At 39.8% G+C, this 24,929-nt stretch overlaps 1 protein-coding gene across 1 annotated transcript in view; it reads right to left on the reverse strand.

Annotated features, from left to right (window-relative positions):
- IL1RAPL2 (interleukin 1 receptor accessory protein like 2) overlaps positions 1–24,929 on the reverse strand; it is a 320,679-nt gene that overhangs the window by 90,939 nt on the left and 204,811 nt on the right. The window contains 1 exon segment of the mRNA XM_005419803.2: positions 2,588–2,662. Within this exon segment, the coding sequence (XP_005419860.2) occupies positions 2,588–2,662 (75 nt within the window).

The following is a 24,929-nucleotide window of genomic DNA, read 5'->3' on the forward strand; positions in this document are numbered from 1 at the left end:
ATTCCTGCTCCTTAAAAAGAACAGGGCAGGCTCTGGACCATGTTTGAAGCCTGAAGGAGCTCTTTTATCCACTGTCAATAAGAACAGTGCATACCTGTTTTCACTAAAACTTCCTATAAGATCTGAAGGCTAAAAGGTGAATATTGAAGTTTGCAGTAAGGCAAAAAAACAGTTAAATAGTTAGGCCACTGCCTAGAGGCCTAGGGAGATTTTGCATTGCATTGTGCTAATCATTAAGGACAAAGACAGTAAATAATTGTTAATCTCCTCTATTTATAGAGGAAAGACAGCTATTCCTTTAAAGATTAGCTTTCCAAAAGAAAACTAAAATAATCTCTGCAGAACAAGTAGATGGATTAAACTCATTTCTTTTGTAGCTTAGTGACATATTCATACTTGCGTAACTACTGAAAAATCAGGCATATTGGGTGATTTGACTCCATTGGCATGTAAAACACGGAAATTTCCTTTTAATATCTAATAAAATATCGATTAATATCAATTTTTCAAAACTCCTAGGAGCTTAACAAGATTTCAATGAAGTGACCTTATAGGTCCTTACACAAAATTTCTCTCCACCTTACATTGTGCAAACAAATAATTCCCAGTCCCTCAAGGCTGTGGCACATTTCAGAGGCCAGCACAGCCTTCCTGCCCCAAGCTGCCGGTGGCCTCCACAAGATGGTGTTCCCTGAGAATCTTCCAGCTTTATCTATTTGCCAAGTTAAATCAAGAGGGAAATCAATAAACTTCACTGCAAAAGAAGTTAAGGTTCAGTCATATGAATATGGTTTAGTGGCAATAACCAAACCTATTAACATATCAGAAAAAAAAAGCACCATATGTAAATTCCCTGATCTTAAGGGACAACTAATGGATTACATTCCAGCGTGTAAAGATGCAAGATTTGTATTTCCCTCTGGAGGTATTCCAAAATCCTATTACTAAGCCACATCTCCACAGAGACGAGGGGGTTTGTTTTAATTTTTTTAATCAAACCTCCTTTTAATCAGCCAGAACAAAATGTTTTCACGCAAACAACAACAACAACAACAAAGAATTCAGTGCAAAACCAACAGAGTCCTGCTGGAACAGGGGAACTTGGAAGAGAAAATGAAGACGAAATGAAAATGCAGGAAACCAAGATGTGTACTCTGAGTGCATTTATTACACAGATGTATACAGGGACAGCATGCTCCCAAAGGAAATCATTAGAAAGTTGACTTTTAAAAAGTTAGACCAGGAGACTGAATTCAGTCTTTTGGGCTGATCCAAACTTCAGTGACTGGGTTTTGCTGGTAACTCAGGTAGGGTTTTAACTATGGCTCCAGATCAATTTCATATCCTCTTTTAAGGGCAATTTCTGTTCAGCTACAGATATTTGAGGCCTGTGGAGGGGAACCTAAATATGCAGATATGCACCTGTCTGCAGAATTCATCTGGCACTGGCTGCTGCCCAGATCTACTGCTGTCTTCCCTGTGCAAGCCCTTACAGACTCCTGGGTCAATTCAGGTGTATGAGAGAAAGCTAATCTTTAACATTCACTAAGGTCACAAATAATTTCTATTGTCACATTCAAGAATTCAAGCCCCATTTTTAAATACTTCATAACCTCCACAGTGCTTCTCTGACACTGTTTGGCACCTGGTTTATGAACAAGGATGTGTCTTTGTACTCATCTCAAGTAGAGCCCTGTATGTAGAATTTCACAAATACAAACAGCTTTACCACAATGTCACCAGCCCTCTTAAGATGTTTCACACTGACCCTGCTTGCCATTAAACACCATTCCACCTCTGAATTCTAGACAGCTTTGGTATAAAGGAGGAAGAGAGTCAAGCTCAAGAAGGAAAGTGCCACAGTTTCAGCACCGAGTGAATAATCCCCATATGCAATACATCTCTTGTAATTTACGCTCATGGCACCACAGTCCTTAACAGCAACTCCAATTCTGCTTCTTAAAATTAGAAATCTATTTTCAAGTCACTGAAAAAAACCCCTGGAACCTCAATGCTGAGCAGTTCTTTCAGTACCACAATGCCCTACAGCTCTCCAAAGTTAGCAGAACTCTCTAACATTATTTTGTAACATGACAGAAAATAGAGGCTGCTAGCTGAGATTCAGAGATGTGCATTCACGGAAGAATATATAACAGGAGTGAGAAAAGCATGCAAGCATTTTAGTCAAAAGCCTTTTCTGGTACACATTCAGAACAACCTGGAAATGCAATGCTTTACACTAACTTTTAAAGGAATCAGCACTTCTTTTATGAGAACATTTGTCTTAGGGTGAACATCAACTGACCAATACAGCACCAATATAGAACATATTTTACTCTACCAATCATATATTAAGAAGAGCATCAGTGTTTTATATTTAATACCCATTGCAACCAATTAGTACTGCCATTCCCTGATGTTCACTCCCTTAAATTGCCGTGGCAGTAAATTCTACGGTTATAAATGAGAAGCTGCAAATTGATTTGCATGTAATAACTACCAGTAAACCTTTCTTACCACTTTCAATTTATCCCATCTGCTACCAGAGTGGAAGTTTAGGATCTATTATTCCCAGAAGGGGACTTACCCAGCTGGACATCTATAACAGCTGGCTGGTTCTCCATGGGGAACAATGGCTTTGGAGGTTTGTCTGTGAGTAAAGCTAGAAAAGAAAATGAGAAAATGTAATGGAAAAATTGAGACCAATGACTGCAAAAGAAAAGCTCTGTCATGTAAGCAATCAAATGTTTGTATACTTGATGGCATGTAAACATTTATTACATAGTACAGCTGTTACACAGCCAATGTGTCACCACCTACCTTGTGGCCGTGATTCAACAGAAATGACCAGTTTCAAGAATTACATTTTAGCACAAAGCAGCAAAACAAACTCTATTTCTCACTTTTAGCTTACATGTAATAAGTAACACAAGCAGTTTAGATCCTCACATTGCAAAGTTAACAGAATGAATTTGAAGTGCCAGACAAATCTATTTCAGTGTTGTGACCAGTCCCAACATGTCTTTATGCCTGTCCAAAACAAAACATAGAAAATTGCACATAATTGTGCTTGAAGGACCCCAGCAGCTCCACAGTAGCTTAGACTCCCACCCCAACAGGTGGGGTACCCAGGCCCTCTCCTCAAAGCCTTACTGGGGAGCCTGCCTCCTACTGTGCAGAAATCTCTCCATCTGAGAGCAGGAAACAATAGCCCAGCCTTTCCTGCCAGGGGACTGCTCCAGCAAGCAGATAATAATACAACTATTGAAAAGCATAGCTGCAGGCACAGGCTTCACACCCCTGTTTGAAAACTCAGGGCCAGACCGTGCAAATAGGTTTTGTAAACTTAGCTTAGCTTGAAATAAACGACTGTGTATTCCTGTAAATGGGGAAGAATGTTTTTAATACAGTACAGCATCTTGCACCACATCAAATTAAACATTTAAAAATTACCTTCAAAGTTTTCCTGTTAAAACTCACCATGTGAAATTATTTGACCAGAGATTGTAAAATAAACAACAATTGTCAGCCTACAAACCAATTTTACACCCACAACGGCCTCAGAGTTTCAGTTTCTTGTGTAGTTATAACAAGTTTTTTTTTTCTTTAGCCTTTTCTTCATTTTTCAGGCTTTTCTTGCTACCTTTATGCTTTTCTTATATTATTATTTTTATTTTCTAGAAGTAAATTGTACTCTCTTCATGCAGAAAAGTTGCTGGAGCACCTTCATCCATGCTGTGCCACTGTGCTCAGGCTTTCCTTACTTCATATTCTCTTCATATCCCATTTCCACCTACACCCTTTCTAACCCAGTCTGACCAGGGCTTCCCCCTATTTCCCTCAGCTTTACTTGCAACATTTGGAAGTTTTCTAACTGTGCTCCTGCATGTCACATTTTAAATGGTTACAGTCTGCCATGTTCTTCTTGGAGAGTAATCACCATAATGAACTGGCAGCCTGTCAGAGCTCTTTCCATAGGAACTGAAATGGCCCAAAGGGATTTTGAGACGAGAAGGCAACAAACTGCTGGCTCTTCAATGTCAGATGTGTTTACTAAAAACAAAAGCTAATCTTATTTTAGAGGTCAGACATCAGATGACTTATTCACCTAATGAAATTCACTTTTGGTCCTTAAACAGAAAGGCATTACAAGATATTTACAAGGGGCTCCAGACTTATATGATCTCTGTACTTGACAGAAGTCTAAAAACAACATTTATTCAAATTCCTATTCCTCTACAAGAAGTTTCTTTAATTCTAGGAACAGTTTATAGAAATGGGGCACTGATTTGCAGCCTTGCTCAAGGAAAAGAAGAACAAAAAGTTAGTGCTGTTACATGTATTTAATAAAGCTAACAGTATAAACTCTTACTTGACCTCTCACAAAGTTACATGAAATTAAAACAATTAAATGTACTGCAAATATTCTTCCTATTATCAAAGGGGCAGTAATTCTGCTATGAAACAGAATCCACCTCATGAACTGTCAAGGGAAGAGCTGTGATACAGCTGTCTACACTTTTATTTTTCCCTTCCAAATGCCACGGAATGTGGCATGTCCCCAGGCTGCTCTGAGCAGCAGCACTTACATGGGGAACCCACTAGATCAAGGATGACATCAGCTTCCCAAGGCAGCAATTCCTGTGGCCACCTAGACAGACCCTTTGGAAGGGTCTGGTCTGACCATGCAGCACCCTAAGGGGTTGCTTTGCCTTTCCTCATCATTCTAGGATTTCATCCAGTGACCAGGCTGGGACTGCCTGGGCTGGATTTGTTTATGGAAGATACAGAACTGAGACTGAGGGGAGGCCTCTGTACCTTGTCCCAGGAGAACAGAACTCACTACCTGGGGCATGGCTGGAAGTCATAGGTGTTGGATGACAAGCTGGAAAGACATTTCTTTACCCAGAGGCACCTGGCAATGCATGTGCCTCCCAAGAGACTGGTGAACATGGCCAGAGGCTGTTTAGCAGCCAGACTGCTCAGGAACTGTCTAAAGTGCTGCTTCCTCCTGTGCTTATATTCACCTCATTCAAAAATAACACAAACTTCAGGATAATAATCACATTGCTGTGATTTCAACACTTGTCACTCCATTTGTCCATAAGAGTTTTAAAGAGACAGTGTTGTACAGATCAATACTCTGATGTGATCCTCTGCAGCTGGTCATACAGGTGCATTTTCCTTCCCAGCATACATGATGTTTTTATTGTCTCTTTGTTATAGTCACAAGGAGTATGCTGTCACACCAGAAAAGCTGCAGAGAAGCAGAGAAGAGACCTGTAAAAGATTTGGTCTCTCCAGTGATCACTGTTAGTTACACAGTAATCTCTGTCAGATAAAGCAGAGCATGATGTGCTGCACAGGTCAATGTTTAGCTACTCACAGGACCAACTAAAGAAGAAAACTGCCTGAAAGGAGTGGCTCTTGCTTTTAAGTGCCAATGAAGCCTCAGAGCCTGGAGGCTCATTTTTTCCCCCACCACAGCCCTACTGCTTCAAAAATCTGTCATTCCATATTCAGACACACTAATGAGTTCTCTTGAAAAAGTAGAAAGCAGTTGAAAACAAACAGCCTTAGGATATCTTTACATAGGGAAAAGCAGTGATAACCAGCTAGAAAAACCATCAGGCTTCTCAGTAAGCCCCAGTTCCTTCACAGTTTGTTATTTGACACAGCTCTATTTCCCCACACTATTTCCTACCTTCCCTCTGCGGCAGCTTCACAGCCCCCACCCCACTCCAGTCAGACTTTGACAGCATCCACAGTGACAGACAGGGAGCCCAAACTGTTGCTACGATGAACTCAAGTCTCTTACTGTGTATTTTGAGTGGCTCAGCTGAACACAACTTCTGAATTGAATGCAGATTCCCTTCCCCTGTGCCATGCAAAAGGGCATGCCCCAAGCCAGAGAGACCAGGAAGGGCCTCTTTCTTGTGTATGGGCCACTCAGCACAGCTGGAGTGTTTTCCAGACCAGATAACTCTTAGAAGGGAGCTAAAATGTTAACTCCCATGTGGCTAGGAACTGTCAAATGCTGGGGAACAGCTTTCTTCTTCCTAGTGGTGGATAATGACTTCTCTCTTCTTGAGATAAGTACATTTGCTGTTCTGTAATTTTGCTATTGATGTACCTCCTGGACATTTGCTCATGTAATTTGCAATGATGAAATGAAAAATTATCTAAACATGAGACAAAATGCAGGGAATCTAACAAAATTGTTTGAAAGCTTCTATGAGACAATTGCATGCCAACCTACTTCCTTCAATCAGAAGATCTGGCATTTTCCCACCATTAATTAACACAGTGCCTCTAGTATCATTCAATCAAGAATCTGGCTAACCTTTTGACAGCAGAACAGATCTGTTTCAATAGCATCCTCTGGGGCAAATAACTGCATGCCAAATCCTTAATCTGAAACTAGCCCATACCCAAAGTTAAGCTTTTGTTCACTCCCAGTTCAAATACATATGCTTCCAGACATGGCTTAGATCTACTTTGGCAAAGACAAACCTTGGCAGTGATACTGCAACTTGCACACCACAGATTACAATGGAACTAACTGCATACAAAGCTCTCAATCAATATATTAACCAGAGGGCATATGTTGCTATGAGAAGCTCAGCATTTTACCTTTTAAAAAGATATGTACCTAACTCCTTTTGTCTCACCTGAAATCCCAGCTTGTGCCAAGAGGTTTCTCAGAGGCTGGCAGCCAAATGCTTCAGGCCTGACCTGGTACTGCTTTATCTTTCATGTCTCTGCTTACAATGAAGCAAATGTGAGAGCCAGTTGTGCAGATGTAAATGGAAATGTGACTGCTGTAGTTTGGCTGGCAGGGAATGAACTGTTCACTTGAAGGGTTAAAAGCTTGTTTAAAAAGCCAAGGGTTCTCACTTGGACTTTGTGGACTGAATCTCTAACACACTATCATCAGCAAGTCCTGCTACCAGATAAGAATCATTGCTTTTCTTTTTCTTGGCACAGTAGAAAATTACCACACAAGGTGAAAAGGAGTAGGAAATCACATGAAGCAACTCATTCATAAAAATGCACTTTTGTGAGGCTGTGTTTATACAGGGACCCTCTTTCCTGATTAGCTCTATTGTAGTGTGCTCCGCCAGTCAGTCAAAACACACTTCTCCATCAGTTGCCAATTGTGTTATTTCCTTCCTCTCAGTTTAAGCTGACAAAATGATTGCACCTCCATTTGTTGTTTGCTCTAACAGAAATAAAGCCACTGCAATGAGATGTTGTCTAAGGATAAATATCTCCATCTTTGAAAATAAACACTGAATGCTTATTCTCAAAAAACTCCAACTTAGTAAATGCAGAACTTGTGTGGAAGTCAGGAGTCATTAGCTAGTGACAAAGAGTTTTTTCTATTTATTAACCATTCAAGCAGGAAATGCTTCTTTGGGAAAATGCTGTGGAATGATTCAGCAGCTAGATGCCTCCCCCTCGGCCACTACTACCATGAACACCACTTTTTGAAAACCCTACCTAGGATCAAGAGTGCCTTAATGCACTGTTAGGACTGACTCTGGGGGACATTTTCTGCAAAAAGGGGTTTAGCATTTTTATATTAGCAGTAAATAATTGGAGTTTATCACATGAATTCTTTTTATGACATAGAAAGAAGGAGAACACAATCACAGCTTTCAGCAAGATGCTGTGTCCATGTTGAAATGCAGCTCACAGGGGAAATGAAGCGCTCAAATGATCTTGGTTTGTTACTGGTGGTTTTGATTTTAACCCATTAAGTCCTCAATGACTCAGAACAGACCCATGTTTGACAGGTCATGCCACTGGCACCAAGGGGAAGCTGGCCATGACTGCAGCTCCCCTGACTTTGAGAGCAGTGAAAATCCTGCACAACTGGCTGTGCCTGTCCTGTTCTTACCCAGCTGCTCCAGCAGTTTCTGCTGCAGGCTTGACCATGGTGACTATTTAGAACTACTAGGAGCAGCTATCATTCCACAGGCAAGATCACTTCTGAATCAAGTCTTGCTGCCAGTCTCCTCACCTGTCTCCATCTACTGCACATGGAATGCTATGAGAGTGCACACAGAGAGCCAAATGGCTCTGGAGAGAAGGTATTAAATGAACTCTGCTGCATTCATGAACATGTTAAGAGAAGTAGAGATTAACTAGATTTTTGGTTTGGGATCTTCTATTTTTCAGGTTTGTGCTGGACCTTCTTCCACCTTCTCACAAGGCAATTAAGTAACATAGGGTTGTAGAAAAGAAACTGGTGAGATTGGTGGAATTTATGCAATAGAGTACGGCTCAGGACTCTGGTGGAGTAGAAACAATAGCACAGATTGCACATTACTGAAGCACAGATGGCAAAATCCCACAAGGTGCCTATCACAAAGTAATTACAACAGGGCTGAACACTTAACATGACTGCAATATACATGTTAAATGCCCATGGCATTGACTGTTAGCATCTCCTGATGTGAAACATTCAGTGACACTGATGGCAGGGGTTACCATTGGTGCTGTCACTAGAGTCATTGCAAGGTGGGTGCTGGAAAGTAGAAGAATTCTGTGCTAGCAGGGCTTTCACTGTGTGATGTTATCAAGCTTTCTTACTCCTACACTTGCCAACACACCTTTCCTTTCACTGCATTTCTAAATTTCACAGATTGTGTTAGATTATGCAAAGTTCTTTCCCAGCCAAAATGATTCCTGTGATCATTTTATTCCTTTCCTAAATGTGGATCATGCAGCTTGCTTTTAAGAATCAAGCATGAGTTTCCTCTGAAGTAGAAAAAAAGTGTAATAAGTTCTTACTAAATGTAAATTACATTTTCCTTCAATGTAATTCATGAAAATCTCAAATGGAGTGTGCTTTTTTTAATGAACAGAGTGTATTTAGCACAAAGGACACAATTTCATCTGCACTCAAAATGTTTCTCTTGGACTCTGGGCAGAAATAAGATGCTTGAAATTACCCTCTATTTCAAGGAGATCTGCAAAGAACATTTTATGACATTTTATGGTTTGGCTTTTTAAATTCTTTTTTCTTTCTGTCTTATAAAAAAGTAAAGAACTGGTGACAGATGAAGCCAGGTCCCTTCATCCATCTTAAAGGAACAGCTGGACTCTGCATGCAAATGAAAGCTATCATTCTTGTCAACCTGAAGCCAGGCTACCAAAAGCCTGAAGTCCACAACCCATTAATATTCCATGATCAATTTGACCACTTGTGCACAGTGAGGTACTGCACCACAGCACAACCCCAGACACATGAATTACCACAGAGAGGATTTTATGCACTTTTTTAACAAAACTGAAAGCAATACATTATTCTCCAGAGCTAAAAAAACTTGTATTAGGTACAGATAGTGTATCAGTACAGAATTATTGTGGGCAATGAATATCGAATGAACTACATCTTAAGCACCTATAGTAACATCTGTAGGCAAAACAATGAGTGCTCTTTTTGAGGAAAAGCCATCTCCAAGTTCAGCAGCAGCTTCCAGCCAGTGCCCACCACAAACTGCTGAAGGAAGAGCCAGTGCCATTTTGCCACCTCTTTGCTGTTTCAGCCAACCTCATGGCTCACCTGTGCCCTGAGACAGCCCAGATCAAACCCTCGCTGCAGAACAAACAACCCTGGGCAGCTGTTCAAAGAAAAGGACAGAACTACTGAAGAATGACATTAAAAATGCTTTTCACTTAAGTCTCAAAGGCAGTAGCAACCATTTAAAACTTGTATTTTTGGACAATTTTAGATGTTGCACAGTGTGACAGCTCAAGCAGCTTTGATGTTAGATGGAATTTTAACTATAGGTCTTTTAGATTAATTATGTTCACAAGTAAGAAACATGAAACTTCACTTAAGTCACCTCTTGCCAATTGATTTTGCTCTGTTGGGGACTAATGAGAAGGTTTCACCTGCCCTATCCAGTCTATTAATTCTGATGCATTCTTTGGATTAGCACCCTGGCTTCCTAAGCTTGATGAAAAATGTTACTTTACTTGACAAGGAAAACCTTTTCAAAAAATATTTATGCAATATTATGTAGGTTCTTTGCCTCTAAGTTGCCTTCAAAAGCTGCAAAATATATTCTACCAGGTTTGTCTGTTATATTTTCAGTTTTTCCACTGAAGAAGTTTTGAATTGTATACTCACCAAGTACATTGAGCATCATTAAGAAAAATATTGGGGCGAATCATGTCATTAATGGTTGGATGAGCAGGAAAATGAATAAAAGCAGGCATAATATAGGCACATAAGGAACTCATAGATACACTTGCTATTGTTTATCCTGCCTCATGACCAAAGATCAAGAAAATGTAAATCTTCTGATGAAAGAAAATGCTTTAAGAAATGAAGGAGATAGTTATCCCAGGAAATTTGTCTTCTTATTTGAGGAAAAGGATTTAAAAGAATGAACAAAAAAAGTAGCATCCATAGAAATCTCTGGCGGGACGACCCATTTTCAGAGTCAGCTCTGCTGCCTTTTACCACTTACATCAGAGTTTCTAGCAGCTGATGGGAAGCAGAATAACCCCTGGTGATCAGCCTGGGACCTGAACCTTTCAGTATCAACTACTATCAAACAATGGAAAGTGTCTCTGATGCAAGAATACAATTTCTTTTTCACAAAAATACACCAAACATGTGCAAAGCACTGCATCAGGTTTGCAGAGGGCAAGTATTCAACAGCAAATGTGATATTTTAAGACTACCATATTACTTGAAAATGTTTACTGGTCAGTGGGGATGCAAAGAATTGCAGGCAAACCTCCAAGAGGAACGTGACTAAGGGCTGCACAGGGATCCATTCATTAAAAAGTCTGAGGATTTGCATTCCAGTGCCCACTGGGGCATCTCTGGACAGCCCCATTAACCAGCCCAGCGAGTGACACCCAGCACAGCTGAGAGGAACAAATGAACTGCCCAGTGAAACTGTTCAAAGACCTCAAGGCAATGCTAAAAGCAATGGAAAGCAGTGAAGTCAAAGCCAAAAAAAGGTCATTGGGACTTTACTTGTTTTGAATCAATGTGACCATTGTGAAGCAGGTTGTCAAAACACAGCAGACATTTTTATCAGAGGAGTATAAAATAAACTTGTCAGTGAGTGAGCCATGGATTGCACCTGTCTCACAGGTCAATTTGAGCACATATATACTGTATGAAGCAGAAACTGCAGAGAGGCCTAGCTTCCAAATCCTCTGAAATGTGAGATTAAACAGTCCCACAGGCACTTCAAATGGCTGCAGATAAGGATTTAATCCTTCAGTATATTTCCTCCATCCTTTATTAAAAGATGAAGATAATCTTTAAATCAAGAGAAAAATAGAAAAAAATGAAAGAGCCAAAAATCATCAAGTGGAAAAAGAGGAGAGCAACCAACTATTTTTATTAACAAATCCTCTCAGCCAAGGCTTATACACCCAAAGTTGCAGGAAGGGGAAGCTGCTCCCCCAGCCTCAGTGAAAAAGGCAGTACAAGCTCCCCATGAGGGGGCATGGGCACGGCACTAAAGGGCTGCCCCAATACCCAGATACTCCACCTGCCTCTGAACCACTTGCACACAAACACATTCCTGAGAGGGGTTTTCTATCCTCCTGTCACGGCCACCAAGCTCCAGGACAGACTTCAGCACTGCTCCTGTCCCACAGCCACCGGGACAGTGTTGGTGAAGCAGCCCAAAACAGAGATCACTTTCCTCAGCTTCTACATTGCTCTGCTGCTCTCAGAGGAACAGTCCTTACCCATCTTTTAGGTTTTCTGCTGCTTTTTTTCCCAGCAGACGGATAAGAGTTTTGCACCAGGAATGTAATTTCTGAGAAATTTCTCATGAAATTGTGTCAGCTTCTTGTAAGGAACCTGCTTGACTCTTCATTCTCCTGTTCAAAGTGTCTTCTGTTTGTCATGTGTTGAAGCAATTTAAGATTTTGCTTTGACATTTTCAACAAGAGAACAAGACGATTCAGTCTGCTCTGGGTAGTAACTGCCATTACATTTAAAATACATCATTCAATTGAAACTCAACATACTATTTTGACTGCCATTTTATATCTTCTGTGTGATTATGTAGTGTTACTGCCCCAGCTCATGGAACAATTTTAAAGCAATAAAGACATTTAAAGAAGACTCCCTCAATTTTCCAGTCAGGTCACTCTGAAACTTCTATTTCTTTCTGAAACAGCATTCTCACACAGCATTTGTCAGACATGCCTCCATGACAGGAGTTTTGTGAATTTTGGATTTTGTTGCAATGTAAAATAAAAGAAAAATCCGAGGATTAAAAAACCCAAAAAATCCACAACATTCCTTCCAAAAAAACCTATACATTTCTTACCATACTTCAGTCCCTAAGGATGGGAAGGCTGGTGGATGGAGAGGCTGGCTGAGCACAAATTCAGCAGTGGCAGGGCAGGAAACAGTAAAGGCTGAATGACTTATCATGTTCTTCATACACTGAGTGTCATAACCTACCCAGGCACGTGTAATTGTTTTACCTACCACCTAGCCCCAATTGAATTTTTTTTCCCACTTTGGTGTCTGCTCTAAGGTGCATTACCCACCACATTCAGTTCTCTCTAATCAACACATACTTGCCCATCAACTCCTTCTGATGCACAGCAGCTATCAAACACCTTTTTATTTATTACAGGTAAAGAGATTGTCTAGTTCAGTAAGTGTTTTACTTCAATTCAAGGTCTGTTTTCCAGCAATGTAAGGCAGGGGCTTAAACTGAAAGACATGAGATGCATAGCTAAAGAGGATGACAGTTTTTCAGGAGGTGAACAATATCTGGATTAATAATTACAGAACAAACTATTTTAAGAGGGCATTATGGAGATAATCTAAATACAGGATTAGAGATGGGAAATATTAGCACTTTGTCTCACAGATTTCAATTAGTAAATAAAGAAAGTCTTTGTGTCTCAGCACACTTTTACTATGGCACTATATAAGGATCTATCACTTATATACTAACTGCATGATATCAATGTTTTTAAGAGAACCAGTCATTTGAATACAGAAAGGAAAAGTTGGTGGTTGTTTGTTTAGTTTGTTGTGTTGGGGTTTTTTAATTAGTAAAAGCATCATGGCATCGTAAAAGGGCTGGATCACAAAAGCAAAAGCACAGTGCAGCAGCCCTGTAAGACACTCTTTTAGGGCAGAATGTCTGTCCTAATCTGTAATTACTCTCAAATTGTGTCTAAAGACTATCCTTTGTACCATGCTTTTGTTGTCTGTTGCCCACCCCGCAATGGGTCCCCATCCACGCATTACTGATATCACAACCACAGGGAACATTCAAATGCAACTGCAGGATTGGGCTGCACTTCAGCAAATACGCCAGAGCAAGCCAGAGACCTCTCCCCGCCCTTGGTATTATTCTGCAATGATGTGCTGCCTTACCAAGGTGCTGTAAAGGGATCTAATATACTGTACTGTGCCATAAATTGGCAATTTTGCCTGAACACATTGTAGCACTATTTTTTAACTGCTGCAGAGCTGACATTTGGGGAATTCTGAGTTGTTGCTGGAATGCTGCTTTTCTTCTTCTGCATACTCCCAAGTTAGTATATCTCTTTCTACTGGCAAATAAGCACCTTTCTGTTCTCTTAGTCTCAACTGGAGCTGCTTAAAATAGTTGAGGTATCATTAACACCATACACTGATATTAAAAGAAGCAGAAAACTGTAGCACACTTTCATATCAAAGCAATGGACCCTTAAGCTTTTGCATCTATGAATGATGAGCAACATTACTTCAAATGACATCTTTTGTCAGAGTTGCTTGAGCTAAAGACAGAGTGAATCCATTTGTATAAATTGTGGCTTTGCTGCTGAAAGATTGCAAAAATATATGTTGCTATCCTTAAGTCTCAAACCATTAATATCGCTAAAATATGCCATCTTTTCCCAGGAAGAACTAGCAAGTCCTTAAAACACTATCATCAATCATGACTAATTCACTAAATACACAATTCCAACAGTAACAGAAGAAGAACACACAGTATAGGGTCTCATCTGTCACTACATCAACATCAAACACCTCTGTCTTTCAATGGAAACTGCAAGTCAAGATTTCCCAGGTCTGTGATATAGGTGGTTGGTAACTGAATTGCTGTTCCACTTGGATTAGTCCTTTGCTTTTTTTCCATTTGATAGATCCGAAGTTGCTATTTTTTCTTTGAAAAAGAAAACTAACATTAATTTCACCCCTCAAAAAATATTTGTCTGGATTCTATAGTTTAGTGTCATAGTTTAACCCCAGCTGGCAACTCACACCCACATTGTCACTTGCTTACTCCTCCCATGCTGGGACTGGGGAGAGGATCAGAAGAGTAAAAGTAAGGAAACTCATGGTTGAGATAAAGACAATTTCATACATTAAGCAAGAACAAGAAAATTAAACCAGAAAACAAGAAAATCAAAAGAAGGAACTCATTCCTTGGGCAGGCAGGTTCAAACCTAAACCTAAATTCACTGATTTATTATAATTACACAGATTTTATACTGTCAGGATGTCCACAATCATTACAAGGTGGAGGCCAGGAGTCCAGTGTACTGTACAAGAAGCTGCTGCCCATGGGCGCTATCTTGTTTGACTCAGATCATTGCCTTATCAGTTGTATTCTCAAGCTGTTAGGTCATGGTTTGGAGCAATAAGCATTTCACTATGCAAGACTGAAGGTCACACTAAGGAAAAGGAACACTAATGGGGTGAAAATGAGTATCATGAGGACAATAAATCATACTTGGAATCCTATTTAATTGATCATTTTGTAGCTGACCTTGCTTCCACAGAAGTCAATGGCAAAGCTTCCATTTCTGTGGATATGAACAGGATTGGGTGCTTTAAAGTACAGTGTGTTTTATGAATGTTGAAGGTAGCATATTTTACCCTAGAATTTTCTTTATTACTTCTCAATACAAAACTTCACCAAGAAAACTAAATTGCTATATAAAAGCATCCCATAATACAGTACATTAACTTAACACATGATAAATTTTCCTGCTAGTAGTATTAGGTGTTGTCACTTTTAATACACAGATATCTAACAGAGTATTTCCTCCCCCCATCTTCCTTGCCAGTATTTTCCTCTCAGATTTTACAAACATGCCTATTCTAAAACACCATCTCTCCACCTTTGGCAGTCTGATATTTCCTTTAATAATAAGTGAACTCCTCTGAGGCAACGGGAGCTTTACCTGAGAGCCCAGTTCCCAGCAGCACAACACCCACAGCTCTGTGAGGACTTAGCAAGACTATTTATGCTTACTTGGAATGGAAATGAACAACAAGGATTATTCTGCAGCCATATCTTTTAGGGTAAAGAACCTGACTTAACCTAGTCTGATGTGAGCCATGAGAGAAGCAGCAGCTCGGGATCAGGAGTCTCTGTGCTCATCTTGACACCGTGGCTGTGGTTCTTCTCTGTGACTGAGCTGAGCTGGCCAGGGCGGGCAAACTGGCTTGGAAGGAGCTTTGGCTGCATCTGAGGAAACGTGTTTATTCTCTTTTCTTTCATTCTAATCTTAACTCAAGAGATGCCTCTTTTGTACACTGATTGCTTTTAGTCACAACGAACAGGCTTTGATGAAGAGTTTTCACAGAAGCACAGGTTTCTCCCTGGTGCTCACCTCTGCTTTCTCAACATATTTGAAAAAATCTAGATCAGAACAAGCATCCACCAGGAAATGCTCAAAAATGTGTAGATTTGCACTATGGTGAGAGGAAACAGAACCACAGAGTGTGCTCCTTCCATCCTTCTAATGGCACAAGCCCTGTTCCTCCTTCCTTCCATTACCCTGTGTCTCTCAGGACAATGATTTACCAACATCACAAACTGAAATGTCTGCTTTGGGAAAGAAGCATGAGGGATCCTAGCTGGGAAAAGGAGAGGCAGTATAGTACCAGTACAAGCCACAGGCATATGGATGTGGGGATGGAGCCCTTCCTTGAGGGACTTTGTACAGGAACAGAGCCATTAGATGTGGGCTGTGACAATGTGCCCTGATGGGAACAAGCTCTCTGCCCCAAGTGAAGCAGTGCTTTACTCAGACCTTACATAGAGTCTGGTCTCATCTTAACTGATGTGTTTTGGACTGCTGAAGGGGAAGAATAGCCTTTAAAAGCAGGCAAAATCCCTCAGACTGGGGAACTTTCCAATCTGAGTCCCTCTGGTGAAGTAAATTTCATCTGGAGAGATTTCCTTCGAGAGATGATGCCACAGTCTCATGTGAGCACCCTCAGGGCAAGCAGATTTGGGCTGATTATTGTCATGCTGCTATTTATCAAGATCCTTTATGGTTTTTGTCCCCTGACTTTCTGTGGTCTAAGTGCTGGCACAGCAGCCTGTCACTGAGGAGAGTAAATTTGGCACCTGAGTTCCAAGTTCCTAAATTTTGGGAGCAATAGTTTGGCAGTAAGGTATCCAATTCTTTGTGTTCTTTTTTGCTGGTACTCTTGGTAAGCACATTTTTTAATTCATAACTTTTATTATAAGTTTTGGAAATATTACATCTTTTCCCAAATGTCACATATCTCAGGTAATAATTCATTTGTTTTCACTTCTACATATTATTTATTCTTTTTCAAATATGACAGTGAGAAGAAGGAGACTAGGAGACTCCAATTATATTTTCACACAGTTTGAACACTGAGAACTTCTCAAATGTACAAGATAGGAGCCCTATTAATTTTTTCAGACAAATGGTTTATGAAGGAAAATAAGTGTGTTATTGGTTGCCTGAAACTGTTTGTACACTAATATCAAATTCAGTTTCAGGTAACAAAATAAACAAAAACAAGAGAAAAAACAAACAAACAAAAAAAATAAAACCCAACAAAAAGGAAGAGAAATATGTCCGTAAATAGAAACCCCTTAGTCTGACATTTCTACTATACAAAACATACTTATGTATTTTTCTTCAGAAAATTAAGACAATGTCTTTGAGGGTTATTTAACTTTCTCCAAGCTAAAACAAATGTGCTGCGCAGGTTTAATTAAAAAAAGCAAAAACCAAAATATTACTTTTTTCCTCCAAAATATTATATTTAACTACTATACTGAGAAAATTGCCATACAGCATTGAGCAATGGCTTGTCTTCCCTTTCCAAGGCTTTAAACTCTGTGCAGCTGACTTTCTTCATAATCTCCCAAATGTGTCCTTTTATACCTTGCCATTAATTTGATTAATCTGCGTGTAGGATTTCAGGATATTGAATTTCCCCTGGTTTTGCATAATTTCATATGATGCTTTCGTTATTTCATTAAGCAACTAAATTGACTGCAATGGCTCTTACATTTTCAAGTTTCAGATTCAGGCACATAAAACTTCCTAATTTAAACACATTTAAAGTTCTGAGAGCTTCTTTCACCGCTGCAGAGCTAGAGCCTTAACTATTGCCTCTTTCTCTTTTAATAAACCTTTCACTCATCCACATGTACAACCTGCTTTATACCAATACTTAAGGTAAAGGGGTGACCTTCTGCTCTACCCTGTGTTAAATCTATGGCCAGAAAAGCAGGAGTAAAGACAACTACAGAAGTGTTTTGAAAATAAAATGAAGAGAAGCACTTCCTGTTTCTGCTGAGTTCTGCTCCTGAGCACCATGCACAAGGTTGCTCCACAGTGGTACCTGGTCAAATGAAATTACAGCTACAAATCAGGTTTTCTCTGTGTTCTAACCCTACCCAAACCCTAAGCTTATTCTTTGGTTGAGCCTTAGCTCTAAGACCTGCAGCCATTGGAAATGTTTGATGTTTAGCAGGAGCATAAATCAGTTCTCTGCTCTGAAAAGACCTCGCAGGGCTGGATATGCACTTCTATTAATCCCGTGAGACTGCACTTCATTCTCAGGCTCCTCAGTACACACTGCTCGCTTAGCAGGATCTCACCCAAGGCTGAGCCCACCCCTCCAAGTCTCTATAGCATTTTTAATTAAGTGCTACTACACAACTGAAAATTAGCACACTTGCTAGCTATTCAAAAGCCAGTGAAATCAACACATCACTAACTGCTAGGGAAGACTTGCTAAAAGGTTTCCCCAGTGCCAATTATTGCTGCCTCAATGATCACTGATTCTTTGAAAAAATCATTACATATACACAAAGTCAACAGTCTGCAAGCAGAGCAGAGTCACAGCAGCAGCTGGCAAACACCAGTTACTTTGCACTTGCATACTCACAACATTCCTCTTGCATACATGATCCACAATTAAATTCTGCTGCATGCTCTAATTTTGCTTCCTGAATGCAGACAAATCAAACAAGTATAATTTAAGATACAATTAACAGCTTTTCTGTCAAAATTTTGACCCCAAGTATGATGAACTTGAGTGGAATTGAGTGGTTTAAATGGCACTTTTGAGCTATTTTAAATGAAAATGAGTTTTTTATGTGGGAATTTGGGGTACCTGCCTTTGGTTACAGTCCTTGAACAGAACATATTTAAACTCTGCTTCTTGAAATGAGTAATTTTGAGAACTGGACAAAATGCACACAAATTAGGTAAAGATATCACCATTTTTGAAATTATTTTCATTAATATTTAATACAAAATAAAATTTAATAATAGTGATTATTGTCATAGTAATAATTATTATTCTTAAACTCAAACCATTTAACTGCAGCAAGAATGACCTCAAGACTTAATGCATGGTCTTTGTGGCTTTATTCTCCTCATGATTTTTTGCTTAAAAGGATGGAAAAGCAATTTGGAAAATCTACACTCTCTCTGTCCAAACAAAATAGTTTATACAAACCAGAAAATACATTAAATTAACAGCTACTTTCTCCTCTGGCAGAGTGGATAATCTCAGGTACAGTCACCTGTCGCCAGTTGGCCACAAGGTTTTCGGGGTGAAGGAAGAGACGAGATGGGCTCCATGATCAGAAGGCTTGATTTATTAAGTTATGATATATACATATATATAATACATTATAATAATGTAAAGACAACATCACCAAGCCACACAACTCCAAACCAGGGGAACAGGAAGGGTGGAGTGCCTGACAAAGTATGTTTATCCTCTTATAACTAAATTTAATTTACTGATCCAATGTTCATCTTTTGGTTAGAAATCCTCCTGTATTCGAATTTCTGATTCCTCAGGACAGCAGCTTTGTAGACCTTGCTCTCAATGAAAGAATATAAATAACTCTTGGCACAGCTAAGTCAAGCCCTGATGAGCTGCTGTTCTGACACTTACACTGAAGTGCTCTTGTACAGCAGATGGAGGTTTCTAACACAGCCTCATCAGATACCTGTGTGCTAAATCCAACATTCTCCTCAAACACACCATTATTCCACCAATTTACAAGAAAAATGTAGCTTTCTATCAACTGGTCTTCCAGCCAGCACAGGAAAAAGCCAATCCTCCTCCTACTGTCCCCAAGTAAATGCACATTGCAGGTGCCACTCCTTGCCAGAGCTCAGAGCTGGCACATGCTGATGTTCGTCCTCCCTGTCCAGCCAGGAGAGGCCAGGGGACAGAGACAGCACCATCCCCACCACATGGGCACATTGTGTTCTGTGTGCACCTGTCTGGCATCATTGGTACCTGGTTGCTTGTGTTTTCTCTTGTTGAGCGACAGCCAGTGAGCCCTTCAGTGTGAAAGCACCACACACTGCCAGAAAAGCACCTTCCCAGCACTTCTACCAGACAGAGATTAAATTTTTTCAATTTTAAGCCCTTTCAACAGGCTGTTATGAGTCTCATCCTGCCAAAGACTGCCCTGGCCATGCATCAAGGAACTACTGTGGCTCCACTGGCAGAGCACCATCATGTGCTCTCACCCCTGCAGCCCTGAAGGTGCTCCAGGTTTTTGGGGTACACTCTGTAGCTGTGCCTGGCTTTCCCTCTTGCTGGACACATCACTTTGTGTCTGCTGCTGTTAAAACATTTTCTGGTTTAATATATCCAGCTTGACAACTGATCTGGATAATGCTCTGAATTTTTGATGAAGCAGGGCCTGTTTTGATCAATAGGTGTTTCCTTAGAAAACAGGATCATAAATAAAACAATTTAAAGTTTTAATAATAGAATTAATATGTAATGGAAATCCTAGCAAGGCAGAAACTAAGCTATTATTATAACCATTACTTTATAATCTTTATTGTCTTGGGAACTTTTAATAAATAATTCTTGCCTGTACAACAAATCTGTTGCTTACCCTTCGATTTTCACATGGCTTAACCTCCACTATTTTGGGAGGGTGTTAGAAAGACCCTGCAGTACCTCTGTAAAGCTGACTGTACATTCAATATTATTTACTTAGGCACACAGTGTCCTGACCCATTTTCATATCCCCACTAAGGAAAGGGCTCCCCATACAGTGTCACACAATGGGGACATTTGTAAAGAAGGACTGTGGCAAAAGAAACATATTTGGAAAGTCATATTCACTTAAAAGAACAATATTTCAGCTAAAGAACATTACATGGCATTGAAACAAATTGTTATAATTGACCATGAATTTATTTAAGCTATGAAGAGGTATTTTAATGACCAGTAAAGAGAGCATTTAGAATAGGCTTAGAAAGCATGAGCAAAACCCCCTCAATTTCATTTAAAACAGGACTGACTAGCTTATAAAGTCGAGTATTTGATGTTGTTATAAAGAAAATGACTGTAACAGAGGACCTGGGATGTCCCTGCCAAATTCTGTTCTTATTTATATCAATAAAGGAAAAAGAGCCTTGCAGCAGGAAAAGAAAGAATTTGCAAACAATGGAAAACAGCACTTCATACCTTTACCACGTTGCCATTTGAAAGCAGACAAAATGTCTTGCTACGTGCTAGAATATCCTTTTCCATTAAAATGCTAATAGGAAGGTTAACTTCAGCTTAAATCATTGTAAAAAATAGCAACATAAGCAAAAGAGTTTAGCTTGAGGTTATACTTTGAGAAAAAACCCCACAAGTTTAAGCTAAATGGGATTTCCACTGAGAAAGAACATTCACACAAACAGCAGGGGAAAAAAAACTCCCACAGCAAAATGGGGAACAATTCTAACACCTGCATTTGTTTATGTGAGACAGTCATGGATTGATGTTTTGCTTTAAGAAACAAAAATTTTGTGGCAAAAAATAATGTCTCCTGAGTGGAAGTGCATCATATGGGAGCCTTGCCTATTTATTGTAAAATTAAATAAAATTTGTCACTTCCCTCTCCCCATGCTGTAACGTGAGCACTGCACAGTCCCTGTGCTGATTTACACAGTCCCTGCAGAAGAGTCTTTAACATCCAAACAGGACTCACAGCACAATGGTTTGAGGAAGCTTTTGTGCACATCCCAAACTATCTCAGGGATAAGGATCAAACTCTGTAATTATACACTTATGTGGGTGATACATGCAAATCTGCCTTCACTCCTTCATCTGAGAATTGGGGCTTTTTTTTTGTGCTTGATTATGCTGATGTTTGTTTACTGGCATATGAGGAACATGCAGCAAGTGAACATTTTGACTTAGCCAAAATTCAGTTGTTGACTCTCAAATGGCCTTCCCTGGTGCAGAGACAGACTTGGAAGATCCTTCCATACAGACAGCTCCATCTATATTGAGCACGTGGCCCCTCCTGCCCTTTTGACAAAGGACAGTGTATGCAGAATAATGAGTGTCAGGCCTTGGAGTATGGAATTCATAATTACACAGTGCACACAAGCAATATTCCAAATTTAATGGGAGTTTCAGAATTGAATACCATCAAGGGATAGAAGAAGGTAAAAGTGTAAGGAGAGAACATCACAGCCCCAACAAATTCCCACTGTGCAGCCCTGGATTGTGCATCCACACTGGTCAGCAGACGCTGGGTTCCAATTTCAATTCATGAAAACTTGTTTGTTAAGCAGTCCAGCCAGCAACCTCCAACATTCTTAGATTTACAGAAAATCTAACACCTGCTTCTAATACAGCCTAAGTTCATTTGCACTGAGGTCTGCTTTAGAAGCTAACTTTTATTCTGAGACTATCAAAATGAGAGGAGAAAGGTTTTCTTCTGAGGACTGCGCTCAGTATTTTCACTGTTTTCCAGGAACGGAGGTAACTGCATTCACTGATGTTACTCCTAGTCTGAGAAATACAAATGGTAAAAGTTTTCTCAAACTGGAGGATAAGATGCAGTGATCTTCTCTGGAGTTGTATAAGCCTGAACCAAGTTTTTGTGTCAAGGATCCATCACAAAAGTGAGTGAGATAATCATGACATATCCAAATCAGAGAAAACGACTTCACCAGCTCTGAGTAAATGCTTTTTATAGCACAAGGAGTGTCCTTGCAAACATGAACACATCTCCTTGAGTTAAAGTAGTGCACATGCAGTAGAGAGGAAAATGAGCACTGTTCATATTGTCCATATGAAGGCTACAAAATCGAAAAACCAAAGTGCATGTCCTGTTCCTTCTCATTTCTGTTCAACTGCTAAGTGAAAGGCTGTCTGTTTATCTTGGCTCCTCACAGCTTCTCCCTGCCATCCTGAGAAGGCACAAACACAAGCACAAGGAGGGAGGAATTCTCTGAAGCCACTTAAAATGACAAAGTTCAGTGCAGGTTGCAGCACAAGGGCTCACGGCCCTGCAGAACAATGGCGAATGCAGCTAAAAAAGGCAGAGTAAAGCTACTCCTGAAAACAGATTTTGAGAAGTAGAGCTCACCTTGCTGAACTGAGGAAACTCACATTGTTCAAATATATGTATTTTATTTAACTCAAAGTATAAGATAAAAGTGAATTCCCTTATCAGCTTTGTTTTAGAATGATGGAATAGGGAAGACTGGAAAAGTGTAATAACCAGCATCAGCTCTCCCATTAGCTGTGAGAGTATGAAACTTTATGCCAATTTATAAAGTGCCCTCTCCAATGGTTTGTGTGAACACCATACTGCAGAACATCAGAAGACTAAAAATATTCAGAAGGCATCATTCTCCTCACTCCAACCGACTCTCACAGACAAAGGACAAAACTCAGAATGAAAATCACAATTTCAGAGGTGCCCTCTGTAAATGCTGCCTTTCCTAGTGAAACTGCAAACAAATAAATAAATCCCATTTAAAATATGTTTGACTTAAATTCTAAGAGACTATCCCACATCTACTATTAAACAATGACTTCCAAAAGATGATTGATGTGCTATCCAGAAAAACTTGGACTCACAATCTGTTTGATTTTGTTTTGAAGGTTCACACAGAGCCTGTCTATTTCCATAGACTTTTTAATATGTCATGATTTTCTGCAAGAGAACTGCAGCTGTAAATTTCATAAAATAGTTTCACAGAGTCTGGAATCAAGGCATTAATGTAACAGACAATGCTTTTGATTTCCTGCAATATTTTGGGTGCCGGGTCTTTCATACATTTTAAAGTCCGATCTTTCAAAATGTCATTTGCTTGCCTGAGGACACCATGGAGAATGAAATTATTGATTCTCAGACAAACCCTGCATTTGGATGTTATTCCTGTTAGTAAGATTCTTACAATAAGAAAGTACATTAATCTGCAACTTTTTCAAAGGAATCCACTGTAAACAATAAACAGGATGTTCACATTTCTGAGAACAAGGTACATTAAAATCAACAGTGCAGCTGTTGGTCACACTCAAAATGCCAGATAACCAGGCAACTCAGTACACCAAGTATTAGGAAGGATTAAGTGAGACTGATGTGATCACAGATTGTAAACCCACATACACTGACACACTGCCAAATCTTATATATACTTATATATACTTAAATATACTATGGAGTTCTCCTCCTGCTTCAGGGACCTGTAGTGTTTGTAAGTGTCTCAGGAGGAGAACTAATGACAGAGAGAAAAATGAAAGCAACTAGACAGATTATCATTGCTACATTTTACTGAGGCCTGACAAAAAAATGGCAAGGTACCTGTAGAGACAATTTCTTCCATTCTCTCACCCCAAGGGAGGATCAGCTCCTCTTTCAACAATCTTCTAGGACCACTGCTTTCCTGACAAGTGTTGATCAAACCAGTTCTTCAATGTTATAGTAAGATATTCAAGGTGACATGGAATCACTGTCTGAAACAGGCTCCTTGATACTTCATATGTTTTATACAAAGCTCAGCTTTTCTCAAACTGAGCTCAGGATTTTAGCCCAAACTAAAGTACTCCAAGTAAGCTGATACAAGTAAACACACTCATAGTCAGATAGTGCACATGCTGTTAATCAAAACTAAGAGCTCACTAGGTCAGGACCAATTTTCCAATACCAAGAACAAAGTCAGAATGGGCATGCATTGCCTTCTTTCCTTATCTTGTGACTTTACCCCTCACAACACATCTCAGTGTGTGTTTTGCCTTATTTACAATCAAACACACTGTTGTCTCATTTTCAACTTGGCATCCACTATAACCCCCAGGCCCTTTCCAGCAGCCCTGAGTGCAGGAGTAAATTGCAATCTCAGAGATTGTTCACACAAGGCTAAGCACTTTCAGCTCCCACTGGCACAAAACCACCTACGTTTGTAGTGAGATGAGGGTATCAGATTCCTGTAAGTTTGGGTTCACTGCATGTCAAGTATTCCCTACTTTCCCTCAGGCACCTCACTAAAACATCTCAACACTTTGAAATTTGGTTTCTTCTTCATATGCCACTAAAGAACAACAGAGAACGGGAAGTTCCCAATTAAGTTCCTTTCTTCTCTAAAATTCTCAAGAAAGGGTTTTAACACTATTCTCCTTTAGCAATAATGGGAAATAGCTGAAACATTTCTAATTATTGGACTTCTAATGGGTTACCGAAAGGATGGAACTTGTAGCTACCTTATATTCAGTGATTAACTACAATAGCTGGGTCAAATTACAATGGCAAAAGAGAAAGTTGGCTTGAGGCTTTCAAATCTCTGTCCTGTGATATTGTGCCCAAGGCATACTTTTCAGGCCTTATTAAAAGAAATTCCCTGAAGTATTTCTCTGAGACCTTCATCCT

Source organism: Geospiza fortis, unplaced genomic scaffold (genome assembly GCF_000277835.1).
Source record: "Geospiza fortis unplaced genomic scaffold, GeoFor_1.0 scaffold157, whole genome shotgun sequence".
Taxonomy (NCBI): Eukaryota; Metazoa; Chordata; class Aves; order Passeriformes; family Thraupidae; genus Geospiza; species Geospiza fortis.